General features: G+C 33.5%; 1 protein-coding gene across 1 annotated transcript; it reads right to left on the bottom strand.

Moving 5' to 3' along the window:
• Nucleotides 1–271: 271 nt before the first annotated feature.
• Nucleotides 272–16085, bottom strand: LOC131162589 (protein neprosin-like). Its single transcript, XM_058119202.1, has 7 exons — nucleotides 15972–16085; nucleotides 15781–15867; nucleotides 15313–15558; nucleotides 2213–2371; nucleotides 1672–1725; nucleotides 1399–1542; nucleotides 272–649 (listed from the first exon to the last, which is right to left on the bottom strand). The coding sequence occupies exons 1-7, from the start codon at nucleotides 16083–16085 to the stop codon at nucleotides 272–274; spliced, it is 1182 nt and encodes a 393-aa protein (XP_057975185.1).
• Nucleotides 16086–20824: the final 4739 nt, after the last annotated feature.

Raw genomic sequence — 20824 nt, 5'->3', positions numbered from 1 at the left:
TGTATTTATTTATTTTTTTTTACATTTTTCCTATATTCAAATTTTTTTATGTGTTTGCATATCTTATTGAATTAATGAATATTTATGCAACCATGTTATATAAGTTTCGACAAAATAGTGCGTACAAGTACCATCCGCCAAGAGAAAAAAGGCATTTTGACAACAAAAAAATTAAAAAGTAAAAAAGGGGAAGCATGGTTGCATGCATGGAGATAAATTTGTACTTCATTTATTTGCTTGCTCTCCGGGGCATTAACAATAGCGTAGGGCCTCATGATGTGCAGGCGGTTCCATACCCAGGACCTCCATAATAGAAATAGAATCCATTGTCGTCATTTCTGATTGCAACATGCAAATCGTAGCAGAAGACATTCGACACCTGCGTGTCGATGTTCTCTGGATCTCTAACCACGCCATTGGAAATTACTTCCATTTTTTTCACAAAGCTCGCTTTCTGGAAGCCTCCTGGCGTGAAATACCCACTTCCCATTTGAGTCGTAGTGTGACGGTCTCCTGATCTCAAGTTCGTCACCTGCCCTCCCCACTGCACGCCCGCAGCCCCATTTTTCATTGCCTGCATAAGGCTCCCCGGCCAGTATCCCAGTATCACGTCTTGGAATTTCAGGTACCAATTCCCCGTTTGTAAATTCTGAAAACCACCGCCCTCACGTACATTATGTCATATTAATATTCAAACCTAGATACTAAATTGACACGAGACTCAAATAATTGAGCCTAATGTGCATAGGCAAAATATGTCAGTCAGATTGATTCAAATGGTAAGAGTGACTTGTAACTTTAGTAATATATAAATATATATATATATATATATATATTATGCATACATGTAGCATCAACGTAATATATATTATTTATTAGTGAAAAGGTCAATTTCAAATATCTCTTAATAAAATCAATTTTTTTTTTAGATAATTAAAGATAGAGAAAAACATGAAACTTTATATTTATATATATATAAAGAAATTTTATCATTTCAAGGGACTTTATAGATCCGCCAATCAATATAACAAGTTACTCAATTAATCCTTTAAAAATTAACACGGAAGTCTAATTTCAGTCATTTTCTTTCTTTAGGCAGGAAGATTTTTCTATGCTAGTTTATTTTAGAGCCATTTTTTGACTGAGTCGGCTCAAGTGGTAAGAGTGACTTGTAATTTCAGTGACCCTAAGGTCACGAGTTCGATTCCCCCTTAAGGTATTACGCCGGTGAATTACTAGGAGTGCGCCCATGGGCGGACGACTTTCACTCATCGGGTTTGGTGCTGCACCATAATATTCAAAGTGACATGATGATGGCTAGAGTCCCTAAATTATCAAAAAAAAAACAATATACTTTGGTTTTTTGTTTTTTGTTTTTTTGCGAGCGAAAAACATTACCTGTATAATAAATATGTTTATTTCATATTGGGGTCCCTCATAAGAGGATAAAGGATGTAGGTCTGTTCCCAGAGCATATTTTGGAGATAATTGCACAAAACCAGGGCACTCAAGATCAAAGCAGCCTTGTCGATAACTAGTTGTCTGCAATTAATTATGACATGAAAACCAATAAGCTTTACATAAAATTGAATTGATGGGTGAGATTTAACCATTGACTAATTTAATACAATTTTAAAATTTTTATTTAAGATATTAGACTTCCTAACTTACCGTCCAATATACGAATAACCTTGTTTTGTGATCACCATACCTCTCGGGATCAACCTGCAATCATGCGTGTGAAATAATTTTCACATCATCCAATTACTATAGTTCATCACTCCCAGCATTGACTTTAAGCTTAAAAAATAATGTATACTATGCATTAATTAGGGGTGAAAAAAAAAAGCAGAATTTTTAAAATACCATGGTTAATTGAATATATTTTATATAGATGTTTCAAATATTTATATAATAAATACATACCATATATATTTTATAAAGTTTAAATTTTTATGTGAAAAATATAACTTAAAAATCATATGGTTTGGTTTGATTATCCGCCAGCATTAGCCCAAGTTATTGATTATCTAAAGTTTAGTTAATTGATGAAAATAGATGGGTTTTGGATCTAATTTTTGATGAATTGAAAATCTGACTGGCTAGCATTTTGATTGTTTAACCAGTTAACTGCATCATGCATTACTATGATCTAATGTTAGTTTGTTATTGACTTGAGAGAGTTTGTTATTGACTTGAGAGATTGACTTACGGCCCATCCAACCTCCACAGTATTTATGTTCTCTATATAGCCAGCGACAAGCCAAATTTGAGCTGAACTTCTTTCATTTTCATTTGTGCGAGGATTCCATACGTTAAGTTTTGCTGAAGCTCCACGGTACATCGCATGGTTTTCAAATGCCACAGCATACTAGATTTCATATATATATATATATATGCAAAACAGAACACAAGAAGTTGGATCAATTGATATAACAAAAATATGGTACTAACAAAATTTAATTTGATAGAATAATAAACATGTAAATTGTATTGAGACATGCCACAAGATTGTGCACAGACATAAGAAAAAAGAACAATATATAAAATGATTTATGTGTTTCACCTATGTCTACAAAGTTTATATGAAATCTTCAATATATTCTCAACCAAAAAATATCGTATCAACCCTTAAGACACACAGGCATGCACGCGCGCACACACGCACACACATCCATCTTGAATGTGATGAAACCCCGAAATAAGACCCTTATACAATAAAATAATGATACTATTCACGAATTAATACCATATTGCAAGGGAAAAGGGAGGAAGGGTTCATGGATGGAGGGCAAAAATAACCCTTTTAAAGTATGAATCACATCTCAAACAAATAAATATGTGTGTGCGCATGAGAGAGATTGTGTGTGTGTGTGTGTGTAGCAAACTGAGTTAAAAGTGTTGCAACGTCCTAGAATACCATGCACCTCCTATATGAGAGTGTGAATCTCTAAATCATCTCAATCAAGTGACAAGCTCATTATGGATTGTGTAATGAGATTGAGAAATGTGTCAAATATATGTCCAATGATCGAAGTCATCACTAATCTATTGCATCTCATGTAATCTTAGAATACCTAATTAATTACTATCAATTAGTTAGTCTCTAAGTCAATCATGGATCCAAAGGAATTGATAGTCATGACTTGAGCTACCAAAGTCAAATTTGAGAGTACAATTATCTCCAATGGGAGGTACTAACACCTACTATGTACCTATCTCTCAAATGATACCAAATTAACCTCAGATTAGACTTATGACATTCAATTCACTCACATTTACTATAACCACTAGACTTCAATTATTGAATTTTCTCAAATCCCATCTCAAATTCTATTCAAGGATATAAACTTCATCTCATCTAAAAAACCTGATGAGATAAACTGCTCATTCTCGAAATTTCATTTTTGAATTAATTATTAGGTGTTTTAGTACCAGGCAAGACAACCAAAACCTCTATTGAGTTCCTCGATCCAAAAGATTCACTAGATAATTCTCCTTTAGGATATATACATACATACAGGTTACAAAAGTCTAATTATTCATTCTCTTTTTAGGGAGTATGTTATAATATGTGACTCTTATGTTGAGTGGAATGCATGTACAAAGAAAATATGGTAGAAAAACAAAGAAGTTGACTTGTAGGAAAAAATCGGCAAGGGTTTACCTGAAACTGTTGACGGTTTTGTTCAAGGTAAGAGGGAACAGTCGACGGCTTTGCAGAGTTATTTTGACGGCTTGGTGTCGGCTTTAAATAGTCGACGGTTCGGCTCGGTTACTTAGCGTTGTTTTATGAATTGGGAAGTTGATTAGGTTGGGTTTCGAGGGGAAAACCTATGGGAGGGTTATATATACAATATTGAATGTTGTAACCAATGTCTTTTGACACAAGATAGTGAAAATTCACAACCGTTTGCTCCTGTAGATGTTGGCATTGTCAAACCACATAATTCTTCTTGTCATTATTTTATTGCTTTCATATAATTTGCGTGATTGTGTTTTCTGTATATTTCATCGTTGGTTGCTGCATTGTGTGATTCGATTTTTCCACTGTGCATTGATTTGCACAATAAATTGGTATCAGAGTTAGATTTGATAGCGTCAAGTTGCGTAATTAGGCATTTAAATTCATGCATTAAAGATTATAATTTTAATTAAATGCTTGATTATGTCCCATATTTTAATATTGAGTTCCATTTATAATATTTGAGTCGTTGTTTGATAATTTACTAATTTTTAGAATTTTATATTTGTAGGACAATTTTTGGACATTAAAGTTGAAATTAAAAATGTACGTGAGTCATGTACGTGAGCTGGAGTCCAAATCAAGACCATGTGCATGAAGAGAGGCCGTATGCGTGAACCGTGTGCGCACGTGAAAGGTAGTGGTGGAGCTCATCAATGCTGGGCTTCAAATGCAAATAATGGGCCATTAAATGATGAGGAAGCCGCACGTGAAATGAAACCCATGCATGCATGCATCGTGGGCTAGCTGGGCTGGCTGTGTAGCTGAATTTTAAGAGAGGCCGGGTCGTGAGCCCAAATAGGGGTATTGGGATATTGAAGAACCGGCCATGAAGCTGGTTTTAGCAGGAGATTGGAGCATGGGCTAGGCCTCAAAAGAGTGTTGTGGACATTTTTATAAAAAGGAGGCAGCCGTAGGGTTAAGGAGCAGCTGCTTTTGGTAGGCTTTATTCTTAGGGTTTCTTTTTAGCTTTTCGTTGAGGGGGATTCTGGAGTATTGTTGCGCCGTTGGGGGAAACACCAAGAACTCTCTCACAGCCTGCCTTCTCCTCCCTCTCTCTCTCTCTCTCATTTATTTTGTCTCTTTTCTTTATTTCATTGTCATTTAATTATATTGTTTAAGTCTATTTTATTCAAGCTTTTATTTGAAGTTTAATTTTTTTTGTTTAAGTCGGTATTTAAGTTTAATTTACTTTCGAAGCATTTGCTTAAGTTAGTTTAACGTAGAAGTTCAAGTTAATTTAGTTATTTTTTGTTTGAATCTATTATTAGATTTAGTTTAATTTTTTGTTTAAGTTCTTGATTGTGTTAAGTTTAGATTTTGAATTAGTTTTTAATAGTTGATTTTATGGTTGAATGCTTAAGTTGAGTAATAAAGTTTTCGACTTTGGGCTTTTATTTGAAATTTCAAACGTAGATTTTATTTCTTGTCTTAATGTTTAAATGCAAGATTGTTTTTCGCATTTAATTTTATTATCGTCTATCTTATTCTGTGGATGAATCATTGAGTGTGAAGTATGAGTTGTGTTTAATTCCCGTCGTTTATTTTCTATTTCTCGTTTCTTGTTATTAATTTTATGCATGTTAGATTCATAGTTTAGATTTTGCATTGTTTCAATTTCATCACAAGCTTTCAAAAAAAATCCCAAGAAATCGAATTTGAACCATGTTCAGTAAACTATTTTACACAAGTTTTAAATTAATTTGCATTTCCTAAGGAGACGATCTGACCTTTGGGTTAAATATTATATGACAAAACTCCTATACTTGGGATAACCTTTGCGTTGCTTATTTTTAGAGTGAGTCAGTTACAATGACTTCTAAGATTTCTTCCACAAAGTTCAATGTTGTCAAGTTCGATGGATCGAGAAACTTCGGACTATGGCAGAAGAGGGTTAAGGATTTGTTAGTGCAGTAGGGTATAGTGAAGGCATTACACAGAAGTCAATTGGAAGGAATGGATGAAACAAGTTGGAAGGAGTTGGAAGCGAAGGTTGTGGTGACTATCAAGCTTTGTTTGGCTGATGACGTGTTGTATCATGTTATGGATGAGGAATCTCCAACGATTGTTTGGCAGAAACTGGAAAGTCGGTATATGTCCAAGTATTTGATGAACAAGTTATATTTTAAGCAGAAATTGTATTCGCTTAAGATGGTAGGGGGTTCTGATTTGAAACAACACATCAATATATTTGATCAAGTTATAAGTGATTTGATGCGGGTTGATGTGAAGTTCAAGGAAGAAGACAAGACGTTAATGCTATTAAATTCTTTCCCTACGTCTCATACTTATGAAAATCAAGTTACAACTCTAACATGGGGAAAAGAAACCTTGAATTTGGAAAAGGTTACAAGCGCTCTGTTTGGTTTTCATCAGAGGAAGAAAGCCAGCGATGAGATTTCACAAGGTGAATGGATTATGGTGAAGGGTAACCAGGAACGTGGGAGAAGCAAGTTCCGGAGTGGATCTAGTAATAACAAGTCTCGGTTGTAGTCCAGGAAGAAGAAGGACAAATGGTGTTTTATGTGCAGAAAAAAAAGGGGCTTATAAAATCGGAGTGCTCGAAAAGGAAGAAGGTGAATATAGAAAATCAAGAAGGTTCTTCAAAATTGGCGAATGTAGTGGAAGAAGGAGACTCAGAGAGTGATGATGGTGATATGCTTTTTGTTTCATCGGGTTCATATTGCCTCACGGATTCTTGGATCCTAGATTCATCATACTCTTATCACATGATACCAAACAAAGATTGGTTCAGCACCTACAGGTCAGTAAATTCTGGTTCTATTCAGATGAGAAATATGATGTTTCATGCAAAATTGTTGTAATAGGAAATATTAGAATTAAAATGTTTGATGGTGTTGTGAGAACATTATGTGATGTTAGGCACATACCTGATTTATGGAAGCATTTAATATTATTGGGCACTTTAGATTGTAGCGGGTTTAGTTACAAGTTTGAAAAGTGGGGTAATGAAAGTGGGTAAAGGTGTTCTAACGGTGATAAAGGGACATAAATTAGTGAGAAATATCTATGCACTACTAGGTACTACAGTTGTAGGTGGAACTGCAGCTACTAAGTTAGATAATACTATTTTGTGGCATATGCGGTTAGGGCATATATGTGAGCGTGGAATAATGGAACTTTGTAAGAGAAATTTTTTGAAGGGTGTCAAAATATATAGGCTGAATTTCTGCAATTATTGTGTTCTTCGAAAACAAAACAGGGTGTAGTTCAAAACAGCCACTCACAAGATGGAGGGGATTCTTGACTACATTCATTCGGATGTTTGGGGGTCGGTGAGGGTAGCATTACGGGGTGGAAATATGCACTTCATGAGTTTTATCGATGATTACTCATGAAAGGTCTAGGTGTCTTTATGCGTCGCAAGTCAGAGACATTTGACAAGTTTAAATTGTGGAAATTTGAGGTGGAAAACTAGACCTGGAGGAGGATTATATGCCTCAAGTCAAACAATGGAGCTGAGTACACTGATTTGAGGTTCATGGAGTTGTGCGAGCAGCATGGCATAAGGAGACATTTTATAGTACACATGACACCACAATAGAATGGTAAAACAGAAAGGATGAACTGAACTCTAGTTGAAAGGGTTCGGTATCTCAAGTTAAATGCAAGGCTTGCAAAGAATTTCTGGGCCGAGGTAGTGAGTATGGCGTGTTTCTTGGTTAACCAATCACCAAAGGCATTACTGGATAGGAAAGTTGCAGAGGAGGTATGGATAGGCAGTGCGGTAGACTACTCTAGTTTAAAAGTGTTTGGATGTCCAGTCTGTGTGCACATTTCTAGTGAGGAAATATCGAAATTTGATGCAAAGGCTAGACGGTGCATTTTTCTAGGGTATCAGAAAGGTGTGAAAGGGTTTAAGCTATGGATCCAATGACAAACAAGGTAGTGATCAGTAGAGACGTGGTTTTTGAAAAAAAAAAAAAAAAGAAACCCCCATGGATACTCAGGAGGAAGAAAAAGAGAAATAGGTTCTAGAAAACTGGAGTAGAAATGAGCATGTGGTGCAAGTGGAGTTAAAGGCTCATGGTAGAGATGACAATGTTAAGAATGTAGGGAGTTCTAGCTCTGTAAACCATAAGGATCACAGTATAACTATGCACAAATCCAGACACACTATCAGGCCACCGCCCATTAATGGATTTGATGATCTCTTGTCTTATGCACTTATCACTAGTAGCAAGGATCCTGCTATACTTTAAGAGGTGGTGTGTTGATTTTTTGAGTTTGATCCTTGGTTTTGATAATGACAAACAACAAGTTTCTTATGTGTGTATCTAGTTTTTGACCAGACTTAATATGTTAGCGCACACATAAGGGAAAGGATAATGGAAGCCAGAAGACCTTAAAGTTCACATCCATTAGCGTTTTCCACGGAAGACAGAAGAGTAAAGAAGAAAATATTTATTATGATTGTAAATGCATTTTAGTTTTTTATATTTGGTTTATAATATAATGCATCACATGTGTGATATAGATGATAAGCTCAGGATGACCATAGACTGGCACTAGGGATTAGCACTTTATACAAAAATTCATTTCTTAAATAACTAACTAGTTAGGGTTAAAGATTATGACTAAAACGAAGTTTACAAAAACTTATTGACCGACGCTAGGTTTTGGGGCTTAATTAAAAGCCTCAGTTGACCGACCATTGCAAGGTCATTTGACCTTGGTCGACCAAATTGATAAAGTTGACCAAATTTAAAGCTTTAGTCGACCAAACCCTAAGCAGTACAAAAGTCTTGGTCTACCGAACTGACTAGAAGTCAAAATGTTGACTTCACGGTCGACCGTTTTGAAATGAACATGCCTTGCACGGTTGACCGAACTCACACGTGTCTAACCCCCAACAACTTGGTCAACCGAACCATTAGTTCAAAATTGACTTGGTCGATCGAACCTTAGAAAATGGTCAACCGAACTTGTCGTGGTCGATCAAACCTCGAAGGGTTCGAAATCGCCTTGATACGATCGACCACATCTCCAGTTCAAAATGGTCATGGTCGACTGAACTCAATAATATGGTCGATCGAAACCTTTCGGGTTGGAAAATTTTGACCGCAGTAAATTAGGGTTAATTTTCATTAAACTTAATTAAACAATTTTCAAAATACCCTTGATGTCCCCAACAGTTATATTTTTAGCAATATCTATATATACCCTTTCATTTGTCTTAATTAGCATAGGATTAGAAAAAATCATTAAGAAAAATTCTTTGAAATTTTCATACTCCTCTTATTGCTCAAATTCTTTCAATTTTTTCAAAGCATACTACTTATACTCTCTTTTATTATTTCTTTGATAAATCATTCAAGAGAGCATAGTTTTAAACCTTGGTTTGGGCATTCGATTTACAAATCAAAGTCATTTTTACTCTCATCTTGCACATATCTTTTATACCTTAGTTTGAGAGTATTATCTTAGTTTCTCCCACATATTTCATTTGATAAATATTATTGGGAGTTAAGATTATTTGCTTGTGAATCTTGCACATCCATTGCAAGATTCAAAGGCTCATTGGCTTGTGCTTGCGAAAATATTTTTGAGCCATAAACCATAAATTATCCAGCACTTTATTTAGAAAAATATTTTTGGAGAAATTTATTATTTCGGCATAAAATCTTTGAGCACTCATCATACACATATTTATTCAAAGATTATTTTTGTGAAAATCATATTCTCACATTGAGCTTATTTGCATATCATACGTGAGTGTATCTGTGCTTATTATTGTACACATCTGCTTGTATTAGAAGCATTTCCTTGTACACAATATTTGATTATCTGTTACATTCCTTACATATGATCGGACGAGGGAGACTAGCCCTGTGAATAGTCCCGAACTAGTTCAGATCCGGTTAAGAGAACTAGTTGCACCATCCTGGTAAAGTGTTATATTAGATGTCGCTCCATCCGTTAAGCGAGTTATAGTGGAATCCTCTTGCTTGTGAACTTGAGGCGTGAACGTAGGTAGTGTTGGCCAAACCCTGATAACATTTCTTGTGCCTGGTTTTAATTTACATAATTTAAATTTCAGCACTTGAATGTTTGTGTTTGATTGTTTGAATATTTAATTGGGTTTATGATTATATAGAAAGACCCTAGGTTTGTGTAATACTGTTTTTGAAATCTGAATTGACCTAGGAGAAATTTTTTTAAATACCCAATTCACCCCCTCTTGGGAATATACCAATTCCAACTGGTGCACAGCCAAGAGAAAAGTAGATGGATGGGTGCTATGGTGGAGGAGATAGAGTCATTGCATAAGAACCAGACGTGAGAGTTGGTAAAGCTTCCAGAAGGGAAGAGGGTGATAGGATGCAAGAGGTTGTATAGGAAGAAAGAAGCAGAAAGAGGAGAAGTTCAAGAATCAATCAGTAGTAAAGGGTTACTTACAGAGGAAAGGAGTTGACTATGATGAGATCTTCTCCCATGTGGTTAAACACACTTCCGTCAGGGTAGTGTTGGGATTGGTGGCACATTTCTATACACATTTAGATCAAAATGGACGTAAAGGCAGTGTTTCTCCATGGTGACTTGGAGGAGTTAATTTACATAGTATAGTCAGAAGGGTTTAGTCAACCTGGACAGGAACACTTGATTTGTAAACTGAGGAAGTCACTTTAAGGGCTAAAGCAGTCTCCGAGGCAGTGCTACAAACTTTTTGACTCCTACATGATCCGAATTGGCTACAGGTGATGTGAATATAATTGCTGCATTTACGTGAAGAGTCTTGAGGACAGTTCACTCAATTTTCTATTGCTTTATGTTGATGACATGCTGATTGATGTGAAGGATATAACTGAGGTAAATCAATTGAAAACTCTATTGAGTAAAGAGTTTGACATGAAAGATTTGGGTGCAGCCAAGAAGATTATTGGGATGGAGATTCGTAAGGACAGAACTTTAGAGATATTGTGGTTATCTCAGGGTAGCTTTGTGGAGAAGGTGTTGGAGAGGTTTAGTATGGTTAATGCAAAATCGGTAAGTACATCGTTGGGGAATCATTTTAAACTGTTTACTGCCCAGTGCCCAAAGACGGATGATGATATTGGTGACATGTCAAAAATCCCCTATGGTAGTGCAGTGGGATGTTTATTGTTTGCTATGGTATGTACAAGATTGGACCTGACACAACCTATCAATGTGGTGAGTAAGTTTCTTTCAAAACCGGGTAGACAACAATGGGATGCAATCAAGTGGATTTTCAGATACTTGCAGGGTACTTCACACTATGACATCATGTTCAGTAAGTAACAGAGTAATCTGTTATTTGTGGGATATGTGGATACAGACTATGCAAGGGACATGGATGACAGAAGGTCTACAACAGGGTATGTGTTTGATCACCCTTGTGGGAGGGCCTATTTGTTGGAGGTCATGGTACAGTCTCTAATTGTATTATCAACAACTAAGTCAAAGTATATAGCAGTCGCCAAAGCTGCCAAAGAAGCATTGTGGCTTATAAGTTTAGTCAATGAGCTGGGTATTCAGTAAGTTTGAGTGAGTTCAACTGCGTTGTGATAGTCAGGGTGTCATTTATTTGGCAAAGAACCAAGTATATCATGCGAGAACCAAGTACATAGACGCGAGGTTTCACAAGATATAGGAATTGGTCTCTTCTGGCGAACACTTGCTTGAGAAAGTTCACACTTTTGAGAATGCAACAGAGGTATTGAAAAAGTCTGTTACCACAGATAAGTTCAAGTATTGCTTGGACTTACTTAATATATCTAGTTGTTAGACAAAAGATGGTCCTAACCTATTATCCCAAGTGGAGTTGCAGGTTATGTTTTCGATTTTCTCCTAAGGGGTGTATATTTTCCAAGTAGAGATTGTTGTAATATATATGTGGCTCATATGTTGAGTGGAACGAATGTACGAAGAAAACATGGTGGAAAAACAAAACGCAGACTTGCAGGAAGAAACCGACGACGGTTTACCTGAAACCGTCGATGGTTTTGTTTAGGGTAAGAGGAAATAGTTGACGGTTTTGCAGAGTTATTTTGATGATTTGGTCTCGGCATTAGACCGTTTACGGTTTGTCTGAAATCGTCAACGATTTGGCTCGGTTACTCAATGGTATTTTTCGAATTTTGAATTGCGAAGTTGAATAGGTTGAGTTTCAGGGGAAAAACCTCTGAGATGGTTATACATACAATATTGTATGTTGTAACTCAATGTCTTTTGACACAAGATAGTAAAATTTCAGAGTCGTTTGCTCCTGTGGATGTAGGCATTGTCGAATCACGTAATTCTTCGTGTCATTGTTTTATTACTTTCATATAATTTGCGTGATTATGTTTTCTATATATTTCATCATTGGTTGTTGCATTGTGTGATTCAGTTTTTCCGTTGCGCATTGATTTGCACAATAGAGTACATACACCACACATGCTCATATAAAACATAAAAGAGATGTAATGAATACAAAACACACAATACAACATTCAACATAAGTAAAACATGCTAAACGTGCTAACTAATATGCATAATTAACAAGAAAATATGATAGGTTACAGAATTTTGATTATTGGTTCTCTTTATAGGGAGTACATGCACCACACTCAAGGTCATATAAAACGTGGAAAAGATGTAATGAATACAAAACACACAATACAACATTCAACAGAAGTAAAGCATGTTAGACATGCTAACTAATATACATAATTAACAAGAAAATATGATAGGTTACAAAAGTTTGATTATTGATTCTCTTTATTGGGAGTATATGCACCACACATGGTCATATAAAACATGAAAGAGATGTAATGAATACAAAACACACAATAAAATATTCAACATAAGTATAACGTGTTAGACATGCTAACTAATACACATAAGTAGTAAGAAGAAAATATGATATCAAACCCAAACAAATCTCAAATTGCATGATAAAGGGAGTCTAGAGGATTAAAATTTTTTTAAGATTTTTTCTTTTACATTTTTTTGGTAATTTTCTAGGATTTTTAATGAATTTAATCTTCTTTTTTTTTTTTTTGTGAATTTTCCTTCTTTTTATTTTCTTGCATTATTAAATTTTTAGTATTTCTATATAAATTTACTTATCTATTTAATTATATTATTTTTAAAAAAGGCTTAGATTTGGGGGAGGGGCTAGGAAAATATTGACTCCCATAGATTTGTGAGGGGCTCCTTAGCTAGTGCCTCGACCTTGCCCCTTCTCCTTTCCTTCTTGCCTTGCTAAACTTTCTACTCTAAAAAACCCTTCTTCATTCACCAACCCAACATTTCTCGCTTTGTCCATTTTTCCCCTCATCTCCATGCTGTCGAATCACTCCCTCTTTAAAATATCTTCCTGAATCCCTCTCTCTAGTGTCATTTTAACTAGCACCGAAATTTTGAAACTTCAATTCATTCCATGCCCCAAGTGTGGAAGGAAAAACAGCATAGGAGAATAGTTTTGTGAGTGATGAAACACCCTATCCCTATGCAGTGTTCAGGGGCTCCCAAAACCCATAAAACTTGCAAAATTCAATACAAATTAAATTAAACTATTTCTGAAAGATTAAAGACAGATATTTGGTAGACCTCTACAAATTATATTGACAATTTCATCTTTCATTATGTATTTATGAAAATTGTAATTTCAAATGTATCCCAAAATTCAAATTGAATACCAATTAAACTATTCCTTTAAAATCATATTCATGGTAGTCTACTTCTAATAAGTCAATAATATTCTTACAAATATGTATATTTAAATTTAATTTCGAGGTGTTGTCCCTAATTAAGAAGATTAAATGATCATATAGATTTTTAACTCTACTCTTTATATGATATGCTTCAGTTTTTGCCTCTCCAATTATATTTTCAATATTTTAAACTTCCTAAATGCTACCTTTCCAATTCCCAACCTATCGCTATTCATTGGAATAACATATAATATATTTTAAATTTCTGGAATCGAGCGAATAGTAATTCCTTATATATTGCTAATTATTTCATTCAACATGTAATAAAAATGGAATAGAAATCCTTGCAATGAAATTTAGGAATAATTATTCTCTATTTATTCCTTATTATGTACTCATAAAATGTTTCACATTATTATTTATAATATAGTAATAATTTAATTTTTTGTATAATTAATTGTAATTAACTACTAAATTTAATCTATTCTTGGGAATAAGGATTCCACAAACTAAATGTAACTTTAGTTTCTTTATTAATATTGTCTACCTTGACCCTTCCTATTCATCCACAAAATATATAAAGTCATGCCAAGAGAATTGTAATATGTCCAAATTCGTATTTATCTCAATGGTTAGCAATTATTTTTTCTCACAAATAGTTTGGACTAGATGAACTTCTGTTGTTAGCCCAAATGCCTTACTAGACCATACTTTATTATTTTATTTGAAATATTTTTTTTTCATAGATTTATCAAGGAGATTGGTTATGGGCGCTAATTCGTTATGGTGTAATTACTTTAGATTTTCGATGTCATCGAGGTTGTTCGAGATTTGGAAGTGGAGTTTATGATTTATTTTATAAAATAATCCAAGTCATTTGTTGCCTTTGAATGGGCAAACCATTCATTTAGAAGATTTTGCCCAAAATGGAGCTTACCTCTTTAAATTTTTATGCACAAGTTGTTTTTGTACATATGTACTTAATTAAAGATTGATGGTCATAATCTATGTAAGGTGCTTTTGTGTTAGCTCTTTCCATTAAAGTTTTGTCTCTTTTTGTTTGTGCCTAATGAATCTTATCGATTATAGAATCTTTTAATTTTTATTTCATGAATTATAAAAATATACTAACTTATATAGTATAATTCCTTTTAGAGAAAAAATAAATAAAAATTTTAAAAATTAAATATATGTATGACTGGATGTGTAGTAAGGGAAAATTTTACATATGTTAAAAGTGAATCTTGCAGATTTTCTTTTAAAAAAATTGCATAGTAATTTGCAACTATTTCATTTAAGCATTATTTAATGTAAGAATTGAGTCTACAAATACCCTATGGAAAATGGATTTGGGAACCTTCCTCTCTTTGTAGTAAGTTTAAACTACAAAATAACTTTTGTTTTATTCTCTTTTTCTTTTTCTTTATAGTAAACATTATACATTGTTGCCAATTTAAGCATTTAATAATGTGTTTATAAGTAGTTAAGAGGATTAGATTTCATTTTCAAATATTAGGGTCTAGTTTTTCTATTAGGCTTTGTAGAAGGTATTAATTTATTTTTATTTTTATTTTTTGCAAAAAAAAATTTATCTTTTAAATTGAAGGTCTTAAGTTCAAATCATGAAAAAGAGGCAAGAAAGAGTACAAAAAAGATTGACTATTGCCATCAAACATGCTTAAATTAGTTTAGATAATTAATATTTTAAATTAGTGTAGATAATTTTTTTTTTGAAAATTCATAAAAATGAACAATTCAAAAACTCCCTATCTAAATTTGAGATTTCAAAAACCTAGGGAGTAGTACCAAGAAAATTAAGTCTTGCTACTTGATGCCCACAAAATGGGTATGTAGATCCATTGGAAGTGAAAGGAATAGTGGCAATACCTCATATGGTTCACCTCGGAAGCTAAAATTGGGTTGAATGGAATATGGAAATGGAGATGACACTAATGATGATGTTGATCTTCTAACTGGAGTTGATGTCGATGATCTTCTAACTGGAGTTGATGTCGTTGATCTTCTAATGGGGATTGTTCCTTCTGGGCACTCACCACTCTCATGCCAAGTCTGCCTAACCACACTCTCTTGCTTTTCTTGGTTCCATTGACTTGGAATGAAACCTAGTTCAATCTGTAAAACCCAAAACTAATTATATTGAAGACAAGTTACACTAACATCTTTCATGCATGCTAATTCTCTCTCTCTCTCTCTCTCTCTCTCTCTCTCTCTCTCTCTCTCTCTACCCAGCAAAAAATGACAGCAATAATTAGTAACCTACAACATTAGATGAAGCCTAGCTATATAGTGTAGGTCGGGGGGGGGGGGGGGGGGGGAGGGGTGGGGAGAAAAAACCTGTATTTTATGATTCTTTAGTAGTGGATGATCGAAAGCAGGTTGTTTGTAGATATCAACACAATCGATAATATCACCATCCGTACTCTGCAAAATACCAATAAATTAATAAACTGCTATTGCTAACCCTGAAACTTTAAAATTGTAAGTTTTTTCTTTGAAACAAGAATATGAAGCATTCATGGAATTACATGGATGGTTTTGATCGTTCCTTTTCTGGCTGAATTCCTTCCTCCATGGATACAACTACTGCTCAGGATGAGAGCAAATGCTACCAAGAGAAATCTAAGATAAGCCTTTGCCATTTCGAAATTCAATTTTGAAACTTCAATACGAATAATATTGAGGAGTAGCGCTGAAGTTCTATATATAGAGATGGGAGAATTATATGGAAGAAATGAATTATATGGAAGAAATTAATGAAGGAACTTGTATAGAAAATTGTTCAAATATGGTAATCTCTCATTATCTTTTAATGAAGGATGTCATTTATGGCACTAACTCATTAATTAATATTATGATATGAATTAAAACTGCCTTATTTATGTTAATTATTAGTTACAGTCAAAGACGTACCTTTTTGATAGGTCAAATATTTGATTATTTAATCTTTTAAAACATTATGATACATGCATGTTCTATGATTTTATCAATAAATTTTTTTATATAAATTATATTTAATTTGAAGCTTAACAAAAATAAATCATAAACTTTGTTTTTGATAAATTATTAAAAATATGTTTTGGTACTCTATTAACTAGCTGCCACGAGCACCTTCAGATCGGATAATTATGAATAAAGAATATAAAATTAAATTTACCAATTTAATATATTTTTGAGAAAAAAATAATTATTTTTTTATGTGCCAAATCATGTATTTAATGAATTTGCTTTAATAAACACATTCTAGCTGTGAGTCATTACAATAACTACACTATTTATTTATTTGTACAAAAATTTTGATTGGATTTTTATAATTTGGTTTTGTTTTTAATTCAAAATCATTAAAATTAAGGATTTCTCTTTGGCATCATTTTTGGTTATGACAGCGAAGAAACATATTGTTCATTTATATGTTGCTAGATTTCCGTTTTTGGCATCGAATTTTAGTAATAAAATGAGTAAAATAGTAAAAGTACAAAAGAATACAAATAGAAATGTTAAAATTTAATATAATTATTTTAATTAATTATTATATTTTTAAATTTTACAAGAATAAATTTATTATACATGGCAAATGAAAAATAAAAAAAAATACTTTTTATATGCTTTTCTTATTTTTATTTAAAAAAATTATGGATAATTTTATTTTAATTATGTTTTAAATTTACATGGTTATTTTATTTTTATATTAATTAAAAATTACATATAAAATGAAGGATTTAATTTTAAAAAGTTAATTTTAGATATTAAAGTATCCTCACAACAAGTTGCCAAAACAAAAAAAAAAATTATCAAATTTTGATTTTCAGTTTTTTAAAACATCTAAAACCAACAACATAAATAGAAGACAGACAAATTAAATAACAAATGCATTTTTTTTTTTCATAATTTGTTTCTTTACTATAGAAAAATAAAAATCAAAACAGAAATATATATATATATATATATATATATATATATATAGACACACACACACACAAGCACGCAATATTGACTCTTAGTTTTCTTGTTTACATTGATCTTGTTGGAGTTTTCTGGTAGTATATGTAGAGATGAAATTAAACCATATTAGAGCATTTGGTAAAATTAAGTGTTAAGTATTGCACACTAAATTCAAATATAATTTTGTAAACTAGTTATGAATTGAAGTTGAATGGGTAATTGAATTTGAAATTTAAATTATTTTTAACTGTTTGGTATCTAGTATTTGAATATTTGTTGTTTTTCAAGTTTAACCTTCTTAAAGTTTAAGAATTTAAATATTTGATAAAATTAATGAACAATTACATAAACAAAAGTTATTAATTAATTAACATAAGTAATACTTCCTTATCATATATTTACTTGATAATTAAAATAAAAATAATATAATTTATAATTTCACAAAATTACAATTTATTATTAAAATTTTAGTCACTTGGTTATGAGAAATTACAAAGGGAATGATAAAAAAAATTCATCAAACTCAACCAAAAAAGTCTTTAAAGCATTCCCATATTTTTTTCAAAATTTTCAATAATTTTTTAGAATTTTTTAGAATTTTCCTACAATTTTTTGGGATTTTTAAAGAATTTTTCCTCCCTTTTACTTAAGTTTGGTATTTTATTTTTCTATTTTTATATAATTAAAAAATGACTCAAATAATTTTGTTTCTTTTTTCTAATTTTTTTTTATTTTTATGATTTTTTTTATTATTTATTTATTTTTTAGTTTTTAAAAATAACAATTTAATTTTTAAAGAAAAAATAAATTGACGGTCCAAAAAAGTCAAACCTGTTCAACCAATCTAAATGAAGGTCAATAAGTCTACTCTAGTTGACATGATCAAATTAAGTTGACTAAAACGACCAGAGTGGACTCCCACACGTGTCAGCCCATGATAGGACCTAAAAAAATTTACCCTAAATGCCTTACTTTTTTAATGGGTTATTATGAGAAATTATTACTATTTTCAAACTAGACCACCGTTACAGGAAAAGCAAGTACATATGGATGCGCATTCCTTATTTCAAAAATAGCTAAATCAAAATATAGAATCCCATAAGAGTGTTGGTGCACTGTTTGGAGGCCAAGAATGTGGCCCCACGACTTAAGGGAAAGAAAGAAAACAGGCAGATGCCTGCCAAACACAACCTAACCAATTGTTAGGAGGGTGGGGTTGGGTGCATGTGGCAGAGAACTTTTTCGAGTTTTTTCCTATTTTATTAAAAAGAAATAAAATATTAAATAATACTCTTATTGGAAAAAAATTTTTCAAACTGATGCTCACGTAATCTCACAACTTGATGTTGCGAGATTTAAACTGATGGGCGAGTGGGAAGGTGACGCATGGCACGGGGCTGAACAAATCTCGCAACACCAAGTTGTGAGATTTAAAGCGACTAGCGAGCAGGAAGGTAATGCGTGACACGGGGCTATGCAAATCTCGCAGGACCAACCTGTGAGATTTGCTGTGCAGAAGTTTACTGAACTGATGCGTGGCAAATCTCGCAAGTTGGTCTTGCAAGATTTCCTTCGCCCATTCTTCAGCCCCTTCTTGCTTCATTTTTCTTCACGTTGCAGAGCAGAGAGCAGAGGCTTCGCGTTACAGGTTACCGTTGGCGAACAACGGTTGCTGGGTTACCGTTGCTGGCAGTAGTTGCTTGAGGAGGAAGATTATAAAAGGAGGAGATGGGGTAAGGCATTGGAAACACTAAGCTCATTATTTTTTGAGAGGAAAATACATATTCTTTGATTGATTGGTTGATTTGTTAGTGTACATTATTTAGTCCGAATTACCTTCAAATCATTGATTGAAAGTTTTTATTTCAAACTCCCAAATTTGAGGTATGTATTTTAATTTTGTTCGGTTTCCATTTAATTTTTCTATTGCAATTTTTATTATAAGTGTATTGGAAATTTATATTTATATTTATATATATATATATATATATATATATATATATATATATATATATATATATATATATATATATATAACAATCATGAGATGATATATTAATAATTTTAGATCCAATAATTAATAGACGATTTTTTTTCTTAATTTTAAAATTGAATTATATTGCATCACTAATTAATATGTTAAAATATATGATTAGTTTCTAATATGTTTTACACTAAAATTAAAAATATTTTTAATTAAAATTTTAATTGATAATTATGTTCTTATTATTTTAACTAACATTAAAATGTTTTTATTAAATGACAATAATAAATATATTATCATGTAATAAAAAATAATCTTATTCTTGATGTATATATATATATATATATATATATATATATATATATATAACAAGTTATAAAATATGGTACCTGTGGGGGGAGAGGACAAATTAAGAAGCATGCAATTTGGGACTCATTCAGACTCTTCTTCTTTTGTATATACTTATTCTAATGCGATGAAGCATTTTACAGGATTGATCTAGGGTCGTCTAATCCGAGCGTATTGACGATGGGCAATGATCACAGGGCCAGCCGAGCGTGGGCTGATGGGCACGCTGACCCCTTATTTTGCCGAGGGGGCACGCAGTTTGTGAAGCGCTGGTTGGAGGCAGACCCCCGCATCGTCCACTTGATACGCGATGCGGGATTTTATGGCATTTATCGGATTGCCCATATCCAGCTTGATTGGCATCTCGTCACAGCTTTGGTGGAGCAATGGAGACCCGAGACGCACACATTCCACCTACCTCATGGAGAGGTGATCATCACACTACAGGACGTCGTTGTTTTGTTCGGGTTGCCGATTGATGGGCGAGTTGTGACCGGTTGCACTGCCGAACCAGTGGTGGGACCTACAAATCGTCAATGACGACTTGCCCTGCGTACTTTGTGCGAGCGTTTGTTAGAGGTTGTTCCACCTGACAGCGAGTTGGTTGGTGCACGCATTCGTATACGGTTCCTCGAGGGGGATGCTTTTCATTAGCTCCTGGCAGATGTAGATGCACGGATGATAGTATGCCACACACGAGCCCAGTTGTTGCGTTTGATCTGTAGGGTGATATTTTCTGATGTTTCGGGTAGCTATGCTCATCTAATGTTCCTTCCACTCCTCGAGGACTTCGGAGCATGTCACTCATATAGTTGGGGGTTCGCTACTTTGGCGTGGCCATACAGGGAGATGTGTCGCGCCACTCACCACTTGAAGACACAGATTGCGAGCCCCCATCGCCTACTCCAGGTTTGGGCCTGGGAGAGATTTCCTTCCTTCGTGCCTACGCAGCGAGGTTTCCTGCAGATTCAGAGGGGTCTGGAGTAGTCCGGTTGATCCACTCCCACTCGTATACCAGTTAGTAGCAACATCATCTATCCCTCCTCATTCACTCTATAAGTACTACGAATACTAATTCGTAGTACGTACTAGTCATTACATTCAGAA

This window comes from Malania oleifera, chromosome 8 (assembly GCF_029873635.1).
Source record: "Malania oleifera isolate guangnan ecotype guangnan chromosome 8, ASM2987363v1, whole genome shotgun sequence".
NCBI classification, from domain to species: Eukaryota; Viridiplantae; Streptophyta; class Magnoliopsida; order Santalales; family Ximeniaceae; genus Malania; species Malania oleifera.
The sequence above is the reverse complement of the archived record's forward strand: the minus strand, read 5'-3'. Positions and strand labels throughout refer to the sequence as shown.